The 17403-nt window shown below is 48.7% G+C and overlaps 5 protein-coding genes across 5 annotated transcripts; 4 read left to right on the top strand and 1 right to left on the bottom strand.

The window, feature by feature from the left end:
• Positions 1-755: 755 nt before the first annotated feature.
• ONS95_000777 (uncharacterized protein) lies at positions 756-2527 on the top strand (the record flags this gene model as incomplete). Its single annotated transcript, XM_058493948.1, has 2 exons — positions 756-1140; positions 1191-2527. The coding sequence occupies 2 exons, from the start codon at positions 756-758 to the stop codon at positions 2525-2527; spliced, it is 1722 nt and encodes a 573-aa protein (XP_058364150.1).
• A 485-nt stretch (positions 2528-3012) lies between these two features.
• On the top strand, positions 3013-4899 carry ONS95_000776 (uncharacterized protein; the record flags this gene model as incomplete). Its single annotated transcript, XM_058493947.1, has 1 exon — positions 3013-4899. The coding sequence occupies one exon, from the start codon at positions 3013-3015 to the stop codon at positions 4897-4899; it is 1887 nt and encodes a 628-aa protein (XP_058364149.1).
• Positions 4900-7391: 2492 nt separating this feature from the next.
• Positions 7392-9738, top strand: ONS95_000775 (uncharacterized protein). The gene is made up of 6 exons (XM_058493946.1): positions 7392-7571; positions 7625-7695; positions 7749-8068; positions 8141-8663; positions 8719-9088; positions 9141-9738. Exons 1-6 carry the CDS (start codon positions 7506-7508, stop codon positions 9468-9470), a joined length of 1680 nt encoding a protein of 559 aa, XP_058364148.1. The 5' UTR covers positions 7392-7505; the 3' UTR covers positions 9471-9738.
• Positions 9739-9871: 133 nt separating this feature from the next.
• ONS95_000774 (uncharacterized protein) lies at positions 9872-12694 on the top strand. Its single transcript, XM_058493945.1, has 4 exons — positions 9872-10611; positions 10672-11142; positions 11196-12283; positions 12340-12694. The coding sequence occupies exons 1-3, from the start codon at positions 10235-10237 to the stop codon at positions 11755-11757; spliced, it is 1410 nt and encodes a 469-aa protein (XP_058364147.1). The 5' UTR covers positions 9872-10234; the 3' UTR covers positions 11758-12283; positions 12340-12694.
• ONS95_000773 (uncharacterized protein) lies at positions 12543-17099 on the bottom strand (the record flags this gene model as incomplete). The annotated part of the gene is made up of 8 exons (XM_058493944.1): positions 17003-17099; positions 14303-16948; positions 14121-14246; positions 13963-14066; positions 13767-13913; positions 13607-13717; positions 13220-13551; positions 12543-13169 (listed from the first exon to the last, which is right to left on the bottom strand). Exons 2-8 carry the CDS (start codon positions 14464-14466, stop codon positions 12543-12545), a joined length of 1611 nt encoding a protein of 536 aa, XP_058364146.1. The 5' UTR covers positions 14467-16948; positions 17003-17099.
• Positions 17100-17403: the final 304 nt, after the last annotated feature.

The following is a 17403-nucleotide window of genomic DNA, read 5'->3' as shown; positions in this document are numbered from 1 at the left end:
CCAGCCCTGCAACTTGCCAGATGCAGGGGTATGCGGGTAGACTAACCGCAAAGGCGGTAGCCTCGATCAATTCACCTTGACAACTGACTCGCTCAGAGCGAGACAACAAGAGGTAAACAAAGGGAGATGAAAATAGAAATGGAATGGATTCGAGATGGAGAGTCCGCGAATGAGTACTCGGTTATTTCGTGTAAGTATGCAGTATTTGAATGATTGATATCTTCTGGTTTGTGCTACTTAGGTACTTCCCGCCACGGTGCTGGCAGCCGATATCATGTTCGTACCCCATACAAGCAATCTTGGACAGGCGGAAGACCAACATTGTATACCGTGGATTATCGAAACTCACACGATGTGTAGAATGTAGTTGATTTAGTTCATTGTCGCAGACCATAGGACAGAAACCGGCGGACAGCAAAAATGTCCTTGTTCTACTCCGCGTTGGTGAGTCGTCGCGCATTTCTGGCCGTTCCCCGCCTCGCCGGGGCCTTTGGAATTGTGGTTCAGGGAATTAGCGGGACTAGCTCACCAGAGCCTCCTTGAATCCTCGCTCGGTCACGACATCAAGTCTCCTCACTCGATCAGCACAACTTCGACGTCTCCCAACCACCATCTCTCCCCGACGGAGATCGCGACCACCACAACCGCCAACACCAACCGCCATGGTCTGAAGACGCGCATAATCACAGCATACATCGAATCCTAGCTGCGCAATCGCGGTCACGACACGACCAACCTCGATCCCGCTCGACGCCATGACGACCTCAAGCGGTTCTTCCTCACCTCTCTCCTCCATCTCCTCCCCCCTCTCCAGCGTGGCATCGCGATCGCCATCTCCTCCAAGAGACTACCCGTCGCCACCATCCAGCCATGAGTCCGAGAAAGGATCCAAGTCAAAGTCGCGCAAGGCGCTCCACAGCTCAGATTGCGACGATTCTTCCCCACCCCCAAAACGACAGCGGATCACGAAAACCAAGGAATTGAAGACCGAGTACCTCGACCTCTTAGAATTGTACGACAGCGACGAAGATGAGGTGCATAAAAAGCATGATAAAAAGATGAGGAGATTGTTGGATGTTCTTCGTACAAAGCGCAGAATTGTGATAATTGCTGGGGCTGGTATCTCGGTATCTGCTGGTAGTACGTCACTCTCCTAATCTGCGCCTTGAACCACAACTAACAGAAGCCAGTACCTGATTTCCGCTCTTCGACTGGCCTCTTCACAACTCTGAAGTCACAGAACAAGCTCAAGACTTCAGGGAAGCAACTATTCGACGCGGCAGTCTATCGAAATGGCAGCTCCACGAGTTCATTTCATGACATGGTTCGAGAATTGGGACATTCAACGAAGAATGCAAAGCCTACCGCATTCCATCACATGCTCGCAACACTTGCAGAAGAAGGTCGCTTGATGCGTCTGTACACTCAGAACGTCGATGGCATTGATACCGCTCTACCGCCCCTCGCAACGACAGTGCCACTCAACCCCAAAGGTCCCTGGCCAAAAACTGTCCAACTACACGGTGGATTAGATAAGATGGTTTGCAGCAAGTGTGGTGATCTACAGGATTTCAAAGGCGCCCTGTTTGAAGGTCCTGAGGCTCCTTTGTGCACTGAATGTGAAACCATCGATGCTGTACGATTAGCGAGTGGTCTACGAAGTCACGGCATTGGCCGATTACGACCAAGAATGGTTCTGTACAACGAACATAACCCAGACGAAGATGCTATTGGGGCTGTCAGCTGCGCCGATCTAAAGAGAGTTCCCGATGCTGTCCTGGTTGTAGGCACAAGTCTCAAGATTCCTGGTACCCGTCGCCTGACGAAAGAATTATGTTCTGTAACTAGAGCTCGACGGGGAGGATTTACTGCTTGGATCAATCTCGACCCAGAACCTGTCGGCATCGAGTTCAAGGATTGCTGGGATATGGTTGTACGCGCTGAGTGTGACCAAGTTGCTTTGGCAGCTGGACTACCAAAATGGGATGACAAGGATTGTGGAGACTACGTCGTTGGTGGACCTTTTCTGGCAGACATCAAGTACAGTCGTCCTTCAGTTGTTCTCAGCGCAAAGCCTGCACCGATCGCTGCAGTCAAGGCTCAAGGGATTCTCACCCCTACGGACAGTCCCCGACAGCAAAGTCCGGACGCTTCGAATGGCCCACCAAAATTGAAGCAGACCTCTTTAGCATTCGCACCTCCACCTACAGGCGATCTGGATGCAAAGAAGAAAAAGACTGGCCGGCCAAGGAAGCCATTACCATCAAAGCCAACAAAGGCTATCAATGCAATCAACAATACCTTCACCGCTACCAAGGCGACAAAACGACCAACCGTCAAAGCCCTCGAGTCAGAGAATACTCGACCATCCGTCCTATTTCCTGGTCTGGCCTCCAAACCTTCCGATACAGAACCTACCACTCCTCCGAGATCGAGCCAAATCTCCGTCGAAATTCCATTCAATAGACACGAGACGATCTCGCCCAAAGGTGCAATTCCATCTGGAATGGCCAACCTACTCGACTGATCCCGTTCCTACTCCCACACATAAAAACCGCCCGTTTAGTCCTGGAACACCTCGGGACCATATATATTATGATTCATTCTCATACATGAAGTTTAGGCCAGGCGTTAGTGCTAAAAGACCTGTGTACTTCCGAAAGACATACTTCGGTTGAATAACTCTTTCTCGTTTCACATCCTGGGTTGTGGCAAAGGATTGCCCACTCTACTGCATAAATACGGCGTTTGTTCTTTCAGCATACAATTGGTGGCGGATCGAATCAAAGAGTCCACATGATTATTGCATGCATGTTTTCCGTCGATGAGTGGGATAAAAGAGCCATCGTATATTGTATTCCCGCAGCATTCGATTGTGGCATCAATTATTTCACAGAGGAGGAAGGAAGCTGTATTCATCAGCGCTTTCTGGCCCTGATGGCTAGACTGGTGTTGGCCCAGTAATCTATCCTTGGCATGGTTACTTGTACATAGAATCATAAAATCGCAATTATGATTCTCCACCTGGGTTCCGTTCATGCTTGTGATATCCGCCCCAGTGGGCTTTGTCTCTTTGTCTCCTTTACCCCAGGTTTCCGCGGATCGGCCTACATGCTTCGAGATATTTCCTTTGTACTCATCTGCAGTATTGCATTCCGCAACGGTCTCTTTCACGGGGAGCATGCGATTACACTCCCGCCTCACACGTCCTTTCTTGTCGAACCAGACGAATATGCAAGCCTCGCTGGCCCAGAGTCAATCCCGCCACTCAGTCTCCGCTATATATACTTTCGCTTTAGCGTATGCGAACACTCATCATCGCCCGCTATCATAATGCCGCCCAGAAAAATAACAACCAAATCCTCAAGAATCACCAAATCGAAAACACAAACGAGACCGAGTCTCCCACGCGCCGCGAAGTCGAAATCACCGTACCAGACTGTCGCTGTGCCAGAGAAAATCGAGGAAGAAACTGAGGATGAGGATGGAAATCTTCCGATTCCCAGAAGTGGTAATAACGAGAAGTCCATCAAACCAAAAGATATCGAACACCCTTCCATCTCCCTCCAACTCCAATTCACTCAAGAGCCCCTTAAACTTCTCATCACCAACACACCCACTCTAGACGTCAGTAGCATCCCACGCACAAAAAGCCCCGTAGCCACCCGAATCCTCCAGGAAGAAGAGAATATCACCGCAAAAGCCGACGCCGTCTGGGCTATCCACCGCAACCACACACTTACTCACAGTCCCTGCTCCAGTCCCCTACGCCAGTGTTACTCCCCATTCCCACCCTGTCGCCGCTCCTCTGGCTCATCCGTAGAGCGCATCCCTGGGCCACCACTCGCTGACCTGCGACTTAGTCCTACTTCTAATCGTCGCCTGCTAACTTCGAAAGCGAAGTTTGTGGCGAGGTGGGAGGCTGATGGTGTGGCTAAGGCTAATAATATCAAACTTGAGGAGTACACTGTTCTGAAGAATAGGCCGGGAGTCAAGGTTGGTGTGGATGGTGAGGAGGAGGATAAGGATGTAGAGAGATGGAGGCCGGAGAAGCCTGTTTTTGAGAGTTTCATAGGCGAGGAAGATATAAAGATTTGGAGAGAGGATGAGGTTGCGCAGAGGCAGGGCGTGAGTTTGTTCGATCGTAGGAGGCCAGTACAGACGGTTGGGAGCGGAAGAAAAGGGCCGAGGAATGATACGTCGAAGGATTTCGAGAAGGAGATACAGAGATCGGATTTCGGAAGAAGACCTCGTGGAAGGACTGAAAGTCGTGATTCGAGTAATAGTGGTGGGAGCCTGTTCTGTGGGCAGAGTCCTAATACGCCCGGAGCACTCAAGGAAACACAAAGAGGTCCAGAATATGCAGGACGAAGCTCAGTATCTGAAGCGGCCGAAACAGAAGTTACTGTTCAAACCCGAGAACATGATGTAGACTCACCGACCTTCGCCACATACTTATGCCTAGGGACTGAGGAAAGTGCAGTTCTAGAATTCAAGACACAGCTCACTGATTCAAAGTCTTTGTGCGACGATGGAATTCTGTGCTCAAGCTCCGCTCCATCCCCTCCAGACTTATCAGAGTGGACATCCCACCTCTTCACGCGGGAAGAACTTGCCACCATGATCGACCTCTCCGTCAACAATGTACATATCGATTGTCCGCATTGTGATCTGATCATCAGACAAGGACTTCCGCTTTCCTTGCCATTTTTGCTGAGGGAGAGATGTGTTTGTACGTTTCCGCAAATGATGGCTAAGGAGTATAGAGGCAAAGAAAAGGAAGGAGAGGGGAGAGGTGAGGTGGCATTGAAGGAGGAGGTTGAGAGGGCTGTGAGGAAGAAGATGGCGCTGATTGGGGAGGTGGCTGATAGGAGTATGGAACAAGGAAAATGTTGGTGAATGGCGATAGTGAAGGAAGAGATGGTCAGTGATATGGAACAGTGATTCCTGACCCAATTCAGAATGAGGACTCATCGCTACACATGCGAGATGTGGTGCGATCTAGTGCGAAGAGGAAGAGAGCTGCTTCAAAGCCATGCAAGCTGGAAGAAGAGATAGAATCGAAGAAGGAGGAGAGCATGGGACCCGCTGTTGTCAGGAAGACGAGGAAGGTTTCCCACGCGGCGAAGAAGTCGTCTAAACTTAGGAAGAAGATGTCGGCAAAGAGGCAAAGGGGTGTCGTGAAGTACCATTGAGTCTCCGGGTGGCAAAAGAGGTGACTGGGTGATCGTTCGTCCGCTCCGAAACTAGTGCTCGCGTACAAACGTTTTGTTGCACGTCGCAGGTGATTCGAGGAGGTCGAATACTAAGCGAAACTCCCCTTCGCGACTATCAATAGATGAAATCTTTTGGGAACAGCTAATTCAATTTTAATTGCGCACGGGCCATGTTAAAATCAGCAAAGCGAAAACATTCAATGATAAGAACAGAGTTTCGATGCACCCTAAAAAACCTGAGCTCTCAATATGTATTTTCATCTTGTTTTCTTGAGGCAGGTATGTAAGCAATGCATATGATTGCCTCACTTCCTGACTTCGTTTTATATAGTACACCTCTAGAGTACTATTCTGATTTCTTTATAGTAAACTGATCCGTTCAGGAAGTCCGCTGCCATTCACATCCTCATCATCGCATTTTATCCAAAACACAAACAAGCAGATGTAAACACCACGTGACTTCTGCAACATCAGCCTGCCCAGGTGGTACTGGACTTTTGCATAAGCTACCTAAATTGGAAGTGGCAGTTCTACCATTGGCTACCGTTTTCTATACTAGACTTGCAGATTCTTGAAGTTCTATTGGCTCTGTTTCGAACGCATATCAGGTTTCCTTTCCTTGCGCGTGGCCGTAATGGCTCAACCTCGCCAAACCTGCAATTGGAATTTGCCCTGGTCATTGCGTTGTCATTTCCATTCTTTCCTTTACTTCTGAACGTATCGAAGCTACATTGAACTGAAGTTTTGAATGATCTAAGGCTGAAATAAAGACAGAACGTCGGAAGAGGCCTTCCATTTGAACTCTTATCCTGCTTCCGACGACGAAGAAACGAAATTCTTCTATTATTCATCATGTTTAAACATCACAGTCTTTCATTACAGAAGAACCCCAAATCCACGGACGCTACCTGCATCTCACCACAGTGACCACACAGCATGGGTTGAATTTTCCAGGTCTTGGACTTCAGGGATTCAGGGGTCCACTCAATAAGCAAATTGCCTTCCAAGCTTTCTCAAGCCATGTGCGCAACACCACGGACGATTTCGATTCCCCATCCAGAAGGTCCAGAGCACTCCAATCCCCACACCTCCACGATTTACCCAATCTTGACTCTTCGCTACCATTCCGATTGGTTCTCGTAAAGAATTGAGCTGTCACGAGGGTGGCGTACAATATCAATATCGCTGGATGAAGCTAGCGTTTATATTTATGCGCCAAGCGCCGACTTCTTCATTGGAGGAACACCATTTCAACAAGGGGCGAGACCTTTTAAACGCCCTTGTTACGTTCCAGTCGCTGGATGATGGCCCGAGGAGTTTGATTCGGTGTTGCATGTGCGATACAAAAGATGGGGCACAATTTCGTCTTCAGACTTCACGATCCTCATTACGTCGCACTTTATTCGAGTCCCGTTGAACCTTTTCACAAAATACAAGCTTCTTATCAACTGCTGGCTGTCTGGTCGAGATGATGAGGATATGAAAGCCACAGAGTCAAAGTTGATGACGGCCCTTAGAGGTGCGAGATTTCTGTGCCTCAAGAAGACAGTGACGAGTGGCTGTACCAAAGTAACGTTTACTCGTTGTATATTTCACTGGAATCAGGTTTGATCAGCTCAAGAGCATTATATTCGTCCTTTAATTCGTTCACAATTAAAAGGCCCGAGTTTCTATTCCGGGTAAAGCACAAAAGTTGAAATAATCTTGGAAGTGCAGATTCTCCAAGTAATCCCCACAGGCTTGGTACCCAGCATATTTCAGTAGCGCTTGTATTTGAGCTCTATCTCCGCAATCCCACAATCGTTTGGCCTGGAGTCCCCGTTTGAATCTCTGAAGGAGCTCGAGGTAGCTACATCCAGCCTCTTCCGTCTCGACAGAACCACCCGCCCCTGTGTTTCTCCGTGCCACTCTGCTTTACTCCACTATACTTGACAGACACGGCTCTTTCTTGGTAATTTTTCAGTCACGTATGCACATGTTTGACACAACGGCGGCCAGAAACCGGTCCTCCCCAGGTTCTGAGGGGACCTGGCGGCATGAAATGTGGATTTTTCAAGTTTTATGCTCAGCCCACTTGCTCGGTCCACATGGCTCCCAAGCAAAAGAAGGACCGAGACATGTTGGACGCGTCTGGCGAGAAGACTCCTTGTTGATATAAAGAGACGAGGCGCCTCTGTTGGATTCCTTCATCGCGTCTGTTCTTCGTGTCCTGTCGATCATCTGAGCAAACATCTGGTATCCAGATAGACAACAGAACCTCCAATACAAACCTCAGATACACATTTCAAGATGGCTGGAGGGGCAGTAGTCGGGACGACCGATACGTCACGTATCGAGGCTCCTGTTACTATCAAGGTGCAATTTATACCTTAATCTAGCCGACTTCAGAGCTGACCTCCTGTTTGTAGGCCTACCTTATGTGCGCTTTTGCCGCCTTTGGAGGAATCTTCTTTGGTTACGACACTGGATGGATGGGAGGGTAGGATGACATCTGTGTCAAGATGAAGATTTATGTGCTGACAAGTATTCAAGCATCATGGGAATGCCATACTATATTCGACAGTATACTGGCCTTCCATACCCTGACCCAGATGACGCCGCAGCCGTTGCTGCGTTCGTCCTTCCTGGATGGCAACAATCTCTTTTGACCGGTATCTTGTCTTGTGGAACCTTTTTTGGAGCCATTGTTTCTGGTGACATTGCCGACAGAATTGGCAGAAGGTGGACGATTATTAGCGGATGTCTTATCTTCAGTGTTGGTTGCATCTGCCAAACTGCCTCCACTGGATTGGCCTTGATGGTAGTTGGCCGACTGATCGCTGGTCTTGGAGTTGGTTTCATCTCTGCTATCAGTAAGTTCTTCATTCCTTTCTGCTCAGTAGATTTTGTTTGTAGCGTTTCATTGCTGATACCTTGCCCTATAGTCATTCTCTACATGTCCGAGATTGCTCCTAAGAAAGTTCGTGGCGCCCTCGTTGCCGGTTACCAATTCTGCATCACTGTTGGCATCCTTATGGCCAACTGTGTCGTCTACGCTACACAAGACCGCGATGACTCTGGATCATACCGTATTCCAGTTGCAGTTCAATTCCTCTGGGCTATCATCTTGGGAGCAGGACTTTTCTTCCTGCCAGAGTCCCCACGTTACTTCGTCAAGCAAGGAAAGATCGAGGAAGCTACAAAGGCACTCGCCAATGTTCGTGGACAACCAGCAGACTCTCAATTTATTCAAGACGAACTTGCGGAAATCATCGCCAACCACGAATATGAGTTGTCCGTTGTTCCTGAGACTTCGTACCTGGGAAGCTGGGCAAACTGCTTCAAGGGTGACATTGGAAGAGCTAGCTCGAACATCAGACGAACCCTTCTCGGTATCGGACTTCAGATGATGCAACAGTTGACCGGAATTAACTTCATCTTTTACTATGGTGTGGTTTTCTTCAAGAGGTGAATTTCCAATCTTTTTAATGCTCATAACGCAAATCACTGACTCCATATCCAGTCTTGGCACGATCAGCAACCCTTTCCTCATCAGTCTGATCACCACACTCGTCAACGTTCTGTCAACACCAGCTGCATTCTGGCTCGTTGAGAGAGTCGGTCGCCGAAACCTTCTCATCTTTGGAGGAACTGGAATGGTTATCGCCCAATACATTGTTGGTATCGTTGGTGTTACAGTCGGTGAAGATAAGGGTGATGACACCAACACAGCCGCTGTTTCTGCTATGATTGCCTTCATCTGCATCAACATCACATTCTTCGCAACGACTTGGGGTCCTTGCGCATGGATCGTCATCGGAGAGGTCTTCCCGCTTCCAATCAGATCTCGTGGTGTTGGTCTATCCACCGCATCTAACTGGTTCTGGAACTGCGTAAGAATTCCCTTGTGTCTCTCTTGCAACCCTCGCTAACAACAGTCAACAGATCATCGCAATCATCACACCTTACCTAGTCGATGCTCAATACGCCAACCTCTCCTTCAAGATCTTCTTCATGTGGGGTTCGCTCTGCATGGTTTCTGTTCTTTTCGCCTACTTCCTCGTCCCAGAGACTAAGGGTCTGTCTCTCGAGCAAGTCGATAGAATGCTCGAGGAGGTCACGCCACGCAAGTCCCGTTCATGGGTACCTCACTCGACTTTTGCTGGTGAGATGGGTATGGCGAAGAACCATGGCAATATTGATGGCAAGCACGGTGATTCGACCGAGGAGACTGAGCTTGAGCAAAACACTCCGGCCGTCAAGCACACAGTTTAAAAGGCTGATGATGTCGTTGTATGTTGTTGTTAGGGTGATTAGTGAGTGGTGCGGGATGCTATGCTTATGGTAGCCAGGCATTAACATATATAATTGGCGTAGAGCAGAGTGTAAAGAGTAGACAGTTGAATATACCCAAGGCGATCCGGGTCCGTTTGCAGCTAAATTAGTTGCTTCAATATCACTCTCTGATGAATAGTGACATGATGAATAGTGATATGCAGAATGCTGAGAGATGATGAAGTTCAGGTAGCCGGCAGGTTCCAAGTTTCCATAAGGGAATAAGAGCTATTTGTAACAAGGTGGTTCAACACATGATCCCGAAATCCGCAGCTCTTGATCTTCATTTCGCCGTACAGTCATAAAAAACAAATGTCCCCATGTAGTAAATTTGCCGATGCTGTGGCTTGCAGCTTCGATTGTGGCGCCAAGCCCCAAATTCGTCAATCAAGCTGCGTACGACGGTTTCTAGGCTTCCACTTCAAAGCCAATCGAAGTCCATCAGTGACCTCCACCCTCTGTTCTACTGCGGCACAAATAACCATGACATACAATTCTTCGTTACGAACTTCTGCCAGAGGGGGCATTGCTACTCTAGATTCCTTCTGCGACATGCTGCGGTCGAGTACAAGCACTCTCGTTGACCGTAGCACCGACTCCACCGAGTGAGGACTTTCACGACTCCCAGCCACTTCGACATTATACAGAAGAGAGAAGGAAAGAACGAAGGGAAAATCTTGCTGGAACGGCAATCCGCGAATACAATGAGCACGAAATATATGACCAAAGTCGGCGAAGAGCTGGGCTTGGTTTCCCTTTGGTCCTCCACGATCGACGTGAAGCTTCTTTGCTCACAACGTTTCGTGCGACTCTTTGCCTATGGCGGCTCGACTCTCATCCTCGTATCTTACCTGCAGGAGCTGGGCATCTCGAAAGAGAAGATTGGATTGTTCATGACATTGACTTTGGTGGGAGATACGGCGATCAGCTTTGTCCTCACTCTGGTCGCAGATGCGCTAGGAAGAAAATCAATACTGGCGCTGGGGGCGATCTTGATGGCTGCGTCGGGTGTCATATTTGCTCTGTTTGGGAACTATTGGATATTGCTTCTTGCAGCTATTGTTGGAGTTATCAGTCCCAGGTATTTTCTTGCGAATCTTGCGGAGGAAGCAGTTTTGGGACAAATACTAATTCTTGACAGTGGGAATGAAATCGGTCCCTTTCGCGCAATCGAAGAAAGCACCCTCGCTCAACTCACGCCGGTCGCCAACCGTGGTGATATATATGCTTGGTATTCTTTGATCGGTACAGCCGGTACGGCGTTCGGACTCATGACAACTGGCTGGATATTGAACCACATGATAAACGATCTACAATGGGGGGCTATCGCGTCATATCGGATTGTCTTCTGGGCATATGCTGGTTTTGGGATACTAAAGCTGTTACTCACTCTTGCTCTTAGCGGAGCCGTAGAGCTGGAGAAGAAACCGACGCCCATTCAAGATCCGGAATCTGCGCCGCTGTTGGGAGATGGTGCTGAAGAGGTAGAGCCGAAGAAGGGGAATTGGCTCTTTTCGAAATTGCCGGATTTCAGTACGGAGAGTCGAGCTATTGTGATCAATCTGTGTATTCTGTTTGCATTGGATGCTTTTGCATCTGGCCTTGCTCCTCTGTAAGTGCTAGCTACCTTCAATGCCCTCTTCAACGATGCTGACAATTTCTCAGTTCCTGGGTAACGTTCTTCTTCCACGAGAAATTCCACCTCAAAGAAGGAGTCCTCGGCTCCCTCTTCTTCACAACCGCCATCATCGCCGCAATCTCTATGCTCTTCGCTTCCTCAATTGCAAAACGGATCGGCAACATTCAAACAATGGTCTTCACGCACCTCCCCTCCGCAGTGTTCCTCGCTCTCATTCCGATTCCCGATAATGTATCCGTTGCCATGATGTTTCTCATTCTACGCTCCTGTACGCAATCTATGGATGTAGCGCCCCGCTCGGCATTCCTCGCCGCTGTGGTGTTACCGCATGAAAGGACTGCCGTGATGGGTATGGTCAATGTCGCGAAATCCATGGGTCAGAGTTCTGGGCCGTTCATCACAGGTCTGTTGGCTGGAAAGGGTAGGTTCTGGATTGCATTTGTCGCGGCCGGTACGTTGAAGGCCTGTTATGATTTGGGTATGCTGGCTGTTTTTAAAGGGCATAAGACGCATGATGATCATGCTGAGGAGAGGAGAGCTGCTGAGGAAGAGAGACTGAGGGAGAGTGAAGATCCAGATGAGCGATGAAGGAGTGACCGGTGCGTGGGTAGAAGACAGTACAAAGTTCAGACAAAGGTCTGGAGAAGTATGTCACATGCAGGTATGTGCAAGAAACTCCTCATAAATCTTACTATATAATAGATATATCTAAGATCTCTGTGAGTCACAGTTCTCTCTTTCCGACCTTCACAATGGTGGCTTTACCATGTCCAGAGAATAGACTGTGTTGCTTTCTTAAATCAATTTTGTTATGGATCCCGCACCTTTCACCTGTTCTTTTTTGGTGGGTGCCAGACTGTCGCTTTGATCGTTCTTCACGATATATTCGATATTCCGATATTTCTACATCCAAAGGCGCTTTCCTCGTGATGGTTGATTTACGTGGCAACGGCCGGGTAAATTGGTTTCGGCCGACCCTGCATAATGGCGCGTGAAGAAGCGGTGGTACGTGGAATATTGTTTCGCGGATCTGGCGTTTTGGCGGTTAGAGGCTTGCTTATACCTGAAACTGGATGAAACTGGATACAGAATTGAAATAACTTAGGAAAAGCTGGTAAGTTGCAGTCACAGTCACAAGATGGAGCATATCACTGATGAAACTTATGATAGGGAAACATCTATATTAAAATGCCCCTTAAAGGACCCAGGCGAGCGAGCGTGACAAGACTCAAATCAACAATTCGAACAGAAAATTATAGCAGAAACAAAGACCACCTTTCGAGGCGATCTGCAAAGTCAGGCACGGGTATAGGGTATTCAAAACACTCCTGACAAGCATAAGATCGCCCAGTCTAAACTCTTCTAGAGATTATTTAGACGGTGGATTGATTAACGACAGTTGCGCGCTTCTCATCAATGGGATCATGCTCGTTGTGGATGTCCTTCTCAACCTCGTGGAGATCCAAGTGGGCAACCTCAGCACTCTCACCATCGAAGATCTTGGCGAGTTCCTCGAGAGTGGGACCCCGGGTCTCGACGTAGAAGAAGTAGACGAAGAGGAGCTCGAGGAAGTCCCAGAGGGTGTAGAACATGCAGAAGGTCCAGGCTTTCTTCTGCTTCTTGAGGTTGTCCCAGGCGATAGCGTTGGTGTAGTTTCCGAGCACCAAGGTAGCCTGGACAGTCAAGTTCATGATCATAATTCCCTTGGCTCTGAGCTTGTATGGGAGAATCTCGAGGGCGTAGGCGACGAGGAGACCGGACCAGGCGAGCGAATAGAAGACACCGAAGAGCCAGACGAAGACGATTTGAGGATATCCGGTGGCCTTGGGGTTAGCTCCGTTGGTCTTCTCATATTGGGATGCGACAATGGTCCAAGCGAGGAACATGGCAACCATACCAGTGGTTGAGGCCAAGAAGAGTGGGCGACGTCCAACACGGTCAACGAGGAAAGCGCAGCTGACGGAGACGATCAAAGACAACATAGTTTGTCCACCGTTGAGCTTGGAAAGGTTAGTCTCTATTTTTAATACTGGGTAGCAAATGAGCTTACTGGGATCTTCTGGTTCTGGTCCTTGATGCCGGCACCCTCGTAGATGAGGTTCATGTAGTTACTGAAGAGAGCATTGCCAGAGTATTGGGAAATGATACCGAGGGAGATGAGAAGAGCCAAACGATATCTGTTGCCCTTGGTGCGCAAGAAGTCGGCGTATGTGCTGGCCTTCTTGTACTCGAACTCAAGACGGAGAGTTTCCTTGATCTCACGGAACTCGAAAGCGACAGTGGCGTTGGTCTTGTCACCATTGGCATGGTACTTGGCAAGAATGGTCTCGGCTTCCTCGTAACGTTCCTTGGATACCAGCCAACGTGGGGATTCTGGGACCCCTTGAGTTATCATTAGCTGGATGACCAATTTGCATCAAGATGCTCCAACACTTACAGTAGATGAATGTCAATTGAATTGCGGCTGGGACGGCTTGGAGGAGAGTCAAAGATCTCCATGACCAGTTACCGTCGATCTCGATTGTTGCCCAAGCAAGCCATGCAACGCCTGGCCACAGTTAGTTCTTGTTTCGGATTACACTGTATGGTCGCCTTACAGAGGGCACCCAAGTTCCACAAGCAGTTGTAGATGGCAGTGACACGGCCACGATGTTGAGGATGGCAGATTTCGGTGAGCAAGACTGGGGAAGCCATCTGAGCCATGGAGTTTCCGAAACCGAGAACGAAACGACCGGCGGTATACACTGAAGTTCAATTAGTACTGCTGATACCAGCAACTCGCTCATTACTCACTTCCGTAACCATTAGCGAATGTGCCTAGAAGAGCCCCCAAAAGCATGATTGCGCAGCCGATGGCAATCGGGAGACGACGTCCCCACCAATCTGCCATGTATGGACTGTTTTCATGTCAGCTGTTTATATTGGTTATTTCGTATCAAGGTCAAACTTACACCAGTGGGAAACTGACGAGGGATCCGATTTGGTAAATGGCGTTCATGAGACCCAATTTACTTCCAGTGGGCTTGTTGAAGAAATCCTGCCATTGGTCCATGTTTTGGGAGGTGTTCAAAAGCATACTGTGAGCCACATTTGTCAGTCCTGGCAATATAATGGGTTGTCAGAGCCAACCTACCCATCATAACCTGTGGTGGCAGATGCAACACAAAGAACTGCGGCCCAGAAGTAGAGCTTCCTAAGACCTGGGTTCGAAAGCCAGTGAACCTTCTCGAACTGAGGGGCCTCGCCCTGCGCGACGTGCAGCGCATCCTGCTTGGTGTTTACTCCGATGGCCACCATATTGCCTGATTCAAAGAATGAATGTCAATGTCGATGAGATGACAGTAGGTGTTTGCTGCTCCGCAGTCAAGGGCCTTGAAACTTCGAGGATGAGCAAGTCTGTCGAGGATAGGATAACGACCACTCTTAAAGAAAATCCATCTGCAGTCAGATAGTTCACAGCAGGGGATTAGCCGGGGTGTGGCGTTAGGATAAACAATAAAAATTCAAGGGGTTTAGGTATGCTGCACGTCGTCTCGTGGATGCAACGCTCCTCGTATATCCTTTTCAGGACGAGATCGTGTGGGTTAGAAGCCCGAGGATCTAGAGAGAGGCCCAGGGACCAAGGGACCACCGATCTTCTGCTGGCCATGGGCGTTACTGTACAAACTGCTGTTACGGATAAAAAGTTAAACCCAACGCCACGGTCTGAAGAGTTTATCCAAACGTGTTCTTTTATTCCGAAGTGAGCATCATGTGAGAAGAGCAAGGTTCATTCTTGTGGGTCGCGCCAGATCCATTGGACTTTTTTTGATACAACCCCGCGTCTGAACAAGGTTTGCCATATCAAGGGGCCACGGCCGGGGAAGCAGTCTGGGGTACTTTGTTGGAGTACAATTCGTTCGGGAGACAGGGCTAAAGTGGGGAAGTATGTAAATAAATCAGGCTAAACGTGGGTAAATAGAAGGCGGGCTTGGGTACGGGCTGGCTAAGCTCGGCAGAGTGACCACGTTTAATCGAGCAGCCACAGGCTCTTGATACCGCAACCGCATCGTAACGAGCCGCTTGATCTGCCCATATTGCAGCTGAGCGTGAGATACTCTTGAAAAAATCCATTTGATAGGTCGACAGTCGGCGCGACGGGACGGCCTCCCCGCATTAAACGCACGGTAATCTTCCCTGCGGCCCAGAAGCTGTGCCCTTGACAGGGTCAACTGCCAGCATTGTCCATTTCCGCTCAACAGGCCACGACCGGCGTAGCATCGTGAATTTCCAGACCACAGGGAACGCTGTATCTCTTCCTGGATATGACTTTTCTCTGGATCTGGCCTCCGGCGACCAGACAGAATCTTTCTGGAATGCCAACTCGAGGCACAGCACCGGGAAATCGGTTCATACTTGCAGATTCCCCAGTTCTAGAGATCCCTTTCCCCGGTTATCATGAAGATTCTCGTTGCTTTACCCAAAAGACTCTTTATCTGCCTCAATCTAGACCAACATTTCGATTAAAGATTTCCTCTTTTGTAGGTCAAACCCGGGTACATCATTAGAATATCGACAAAAGCATCTGTGTAACTCCGGAAGAACCCATTCATCTCACGTTGGCTTCAATATCTCCCTTTCATCCGTCAAGTAAGTCTCTGGGCTCATAAAATGATGCTTGCATTTTTCCGCTCCCAGGCGAGACTCAAGCGTCAAAGAATAGTAGAACACGTGATGCAATAGTGCTGTTTGCACTTAGCAAGATAATCTGGGGTATTATGATCCACAATGAGATAAAGTCTAACGTTTCGGAAGAATGAAGCCAATCTAGGGCCCGTCCGTCTCATCTGTGGCTTCTCATTTTGGGTATTGAATAGCAGTTGATCGTATCCTGCGACTGGTCTGTCTGAATACGTTGGGCGGAGATCTCGACCAAAACATGAGAGTTGATCAACCAGAACAAATTCTGACGAGTCCCAAGACCACTTTCTGTAACAAAAGAAAGGTCTATCTTGTTGGAAAGGAACTGCCATATTAGTTCGAAGATCCAGCCAACATTCCCAGAAACAATCAACCAAATCATACTTACTTCCAACAACAAGCCCGCCTACTCGCATAGCGGCTGACCTCCTTCACAGAGAATGTGACTGCGACACTTCGTATCCAAAACATCTCATTCGCTAGACACCCTTGTCTATCCAAAGATTCGGAAGTTTGGCTCACGATCGCCCAGCAAATTGGGGCGTCCGAGCCTACGGGAAAAGTTCAAAGGCTGCTGTCAGCTGCAATCTGCCTCAAACTCTTTCCTGTCATACGATTCCAAGAGACGATCCTTCAGTTCAGAACATGGGATGATTCGACTCTTCCTCAATCTGTTGCTGGACGTACTCACGTGAAAAGTACCGTCGTAGGTACCTAACAGGTCAATGTTTAGAGACAACCTGTCAGCAAGCCATAAGCCATTGCAGGATGTAAGCCACACCTCACAGCATACTTGCCACATGGCATGCATGGCGGGAAGGGAAGGGGTAGGATGCAAGCCAAGTCAAACCGTACTTTCGATATACTGTCCCTCGGTTTCCGAATCCAGCGAGTGCATCCACACCACGGCGCTAAAAATGTCCCCCACAGACACTCGACACATCCCACAGCCTTGCTCTCGCACCCAATCCCCTCCTACGACCTTTCTAACCAATTGAGTCGGACTAGCTGAGTGGCGTGCATGATATGCGGGTCCACTTTCGGTCCTTTAGTACTGTCTCTGTGAAAGGTTTCGTCTCCGAGCGCGAACAGCTGTTATCTGTGTTTGGATGTAAGCTTAAAAGAAGCGGAGAGAAGGAGAGTTTCTCAGTACCGACAGCTGCTCTAGTTGTAGATCGTGCAACCTTAAGTACACTTGTACCTTTGTGCTATCCTGGAAAAATGGGGACATTTCATTCCAGACTCTGACGGGGCCGAAGGTTCGGACATTCCCGTATCTTGTCTGTTAGAGACTTCTCAGTTCTCATCCTGGGTGTACATGTGCCTCTCTACCTCGAATCTACGTTTAGTATCTGCTCTCAAGAGGTGAGACTACAACCTTGATCCACCATCAGACCAATTCAGAGCAGGAGTCCGCCGTCGTACAAGGGTAATCTGTCAGATATCCCAGACACTCAACCGCCTCAACTATCTCACAAAAGACTTCATTCGAATCCAAGATGCGCCAAAACAATACCCGGATGCCAACTGCAGATTCCGGCTCAAGACTGTACA

Source organism: Cadophora gregata (genome assembly GCF_030347475.1).
Source record: "Cadophora gregata isolate MNR1 chromosome Unknown scaffold_1, whole genome shotgun sequence".
NCBI classification, from domain to species: Eukaryota; Fungi; Ascomycota; class Leotiomycetes; order Helotiales; family Ploettnerulaceae; genus Cadophora; species Cadophora gregata.
Note: the sequence above shows the minus strand (reverse complement) of the source record. Positions and strands in the feature narration are given on the sequence as shown.

What these genes read in the sequence shown, in the direction of transcription:
- ONS95_000774 (XM_058493945.1), top strand. Translation starts at nt 10,235, where the DNA reads ATGAGCACGAAATATATGACCAAAGTCGGCGAAGAGCTGGGCTTGGTT. An exon ending in GTTGGAGTTATCAGTCCCAG is followed by an intron (nt 10,612 to 10,671) that starts GTATTTTCTTGC and finishes AATTCTTGACAG; the next exon opens with TGGGAATGAAATCGGTCCCT. An exon ending in GCATCTGGCCTTGCTCCTCT is followed by an intron (nt 11,143 to 11,195) that starts GTAAGTGCTAGC and finishes ACAATTTCTCAG; the next exon opens with TTCCTGGGTAACGTTCTTCT.
- ONS95_000775 (XM_058493946.1), top strand. Translation starts at nt 7,506, where the DNA reads ATGGCTGGAGGGGCAGTAGTCGGGACGACCGATACGTCACGTATCGAG. An exon ending in GACACTGGATGGATGGGAGG is followed by an intron (nt 7,696 to 7,748) that starts GTAGGATGACAT and finishes CAAGTATTCAAG; the next exon opens with CATCATGGGAATGCCATACT. An exon ending in CTAACTGGTTCTGGAACTGC is followed by an intron (nt 9,089 to 9,140) that starts GTAAGAATTCCC and finishes AACAGTCAACAG; the next exon opens with ATCATCGCAATCATCACACC.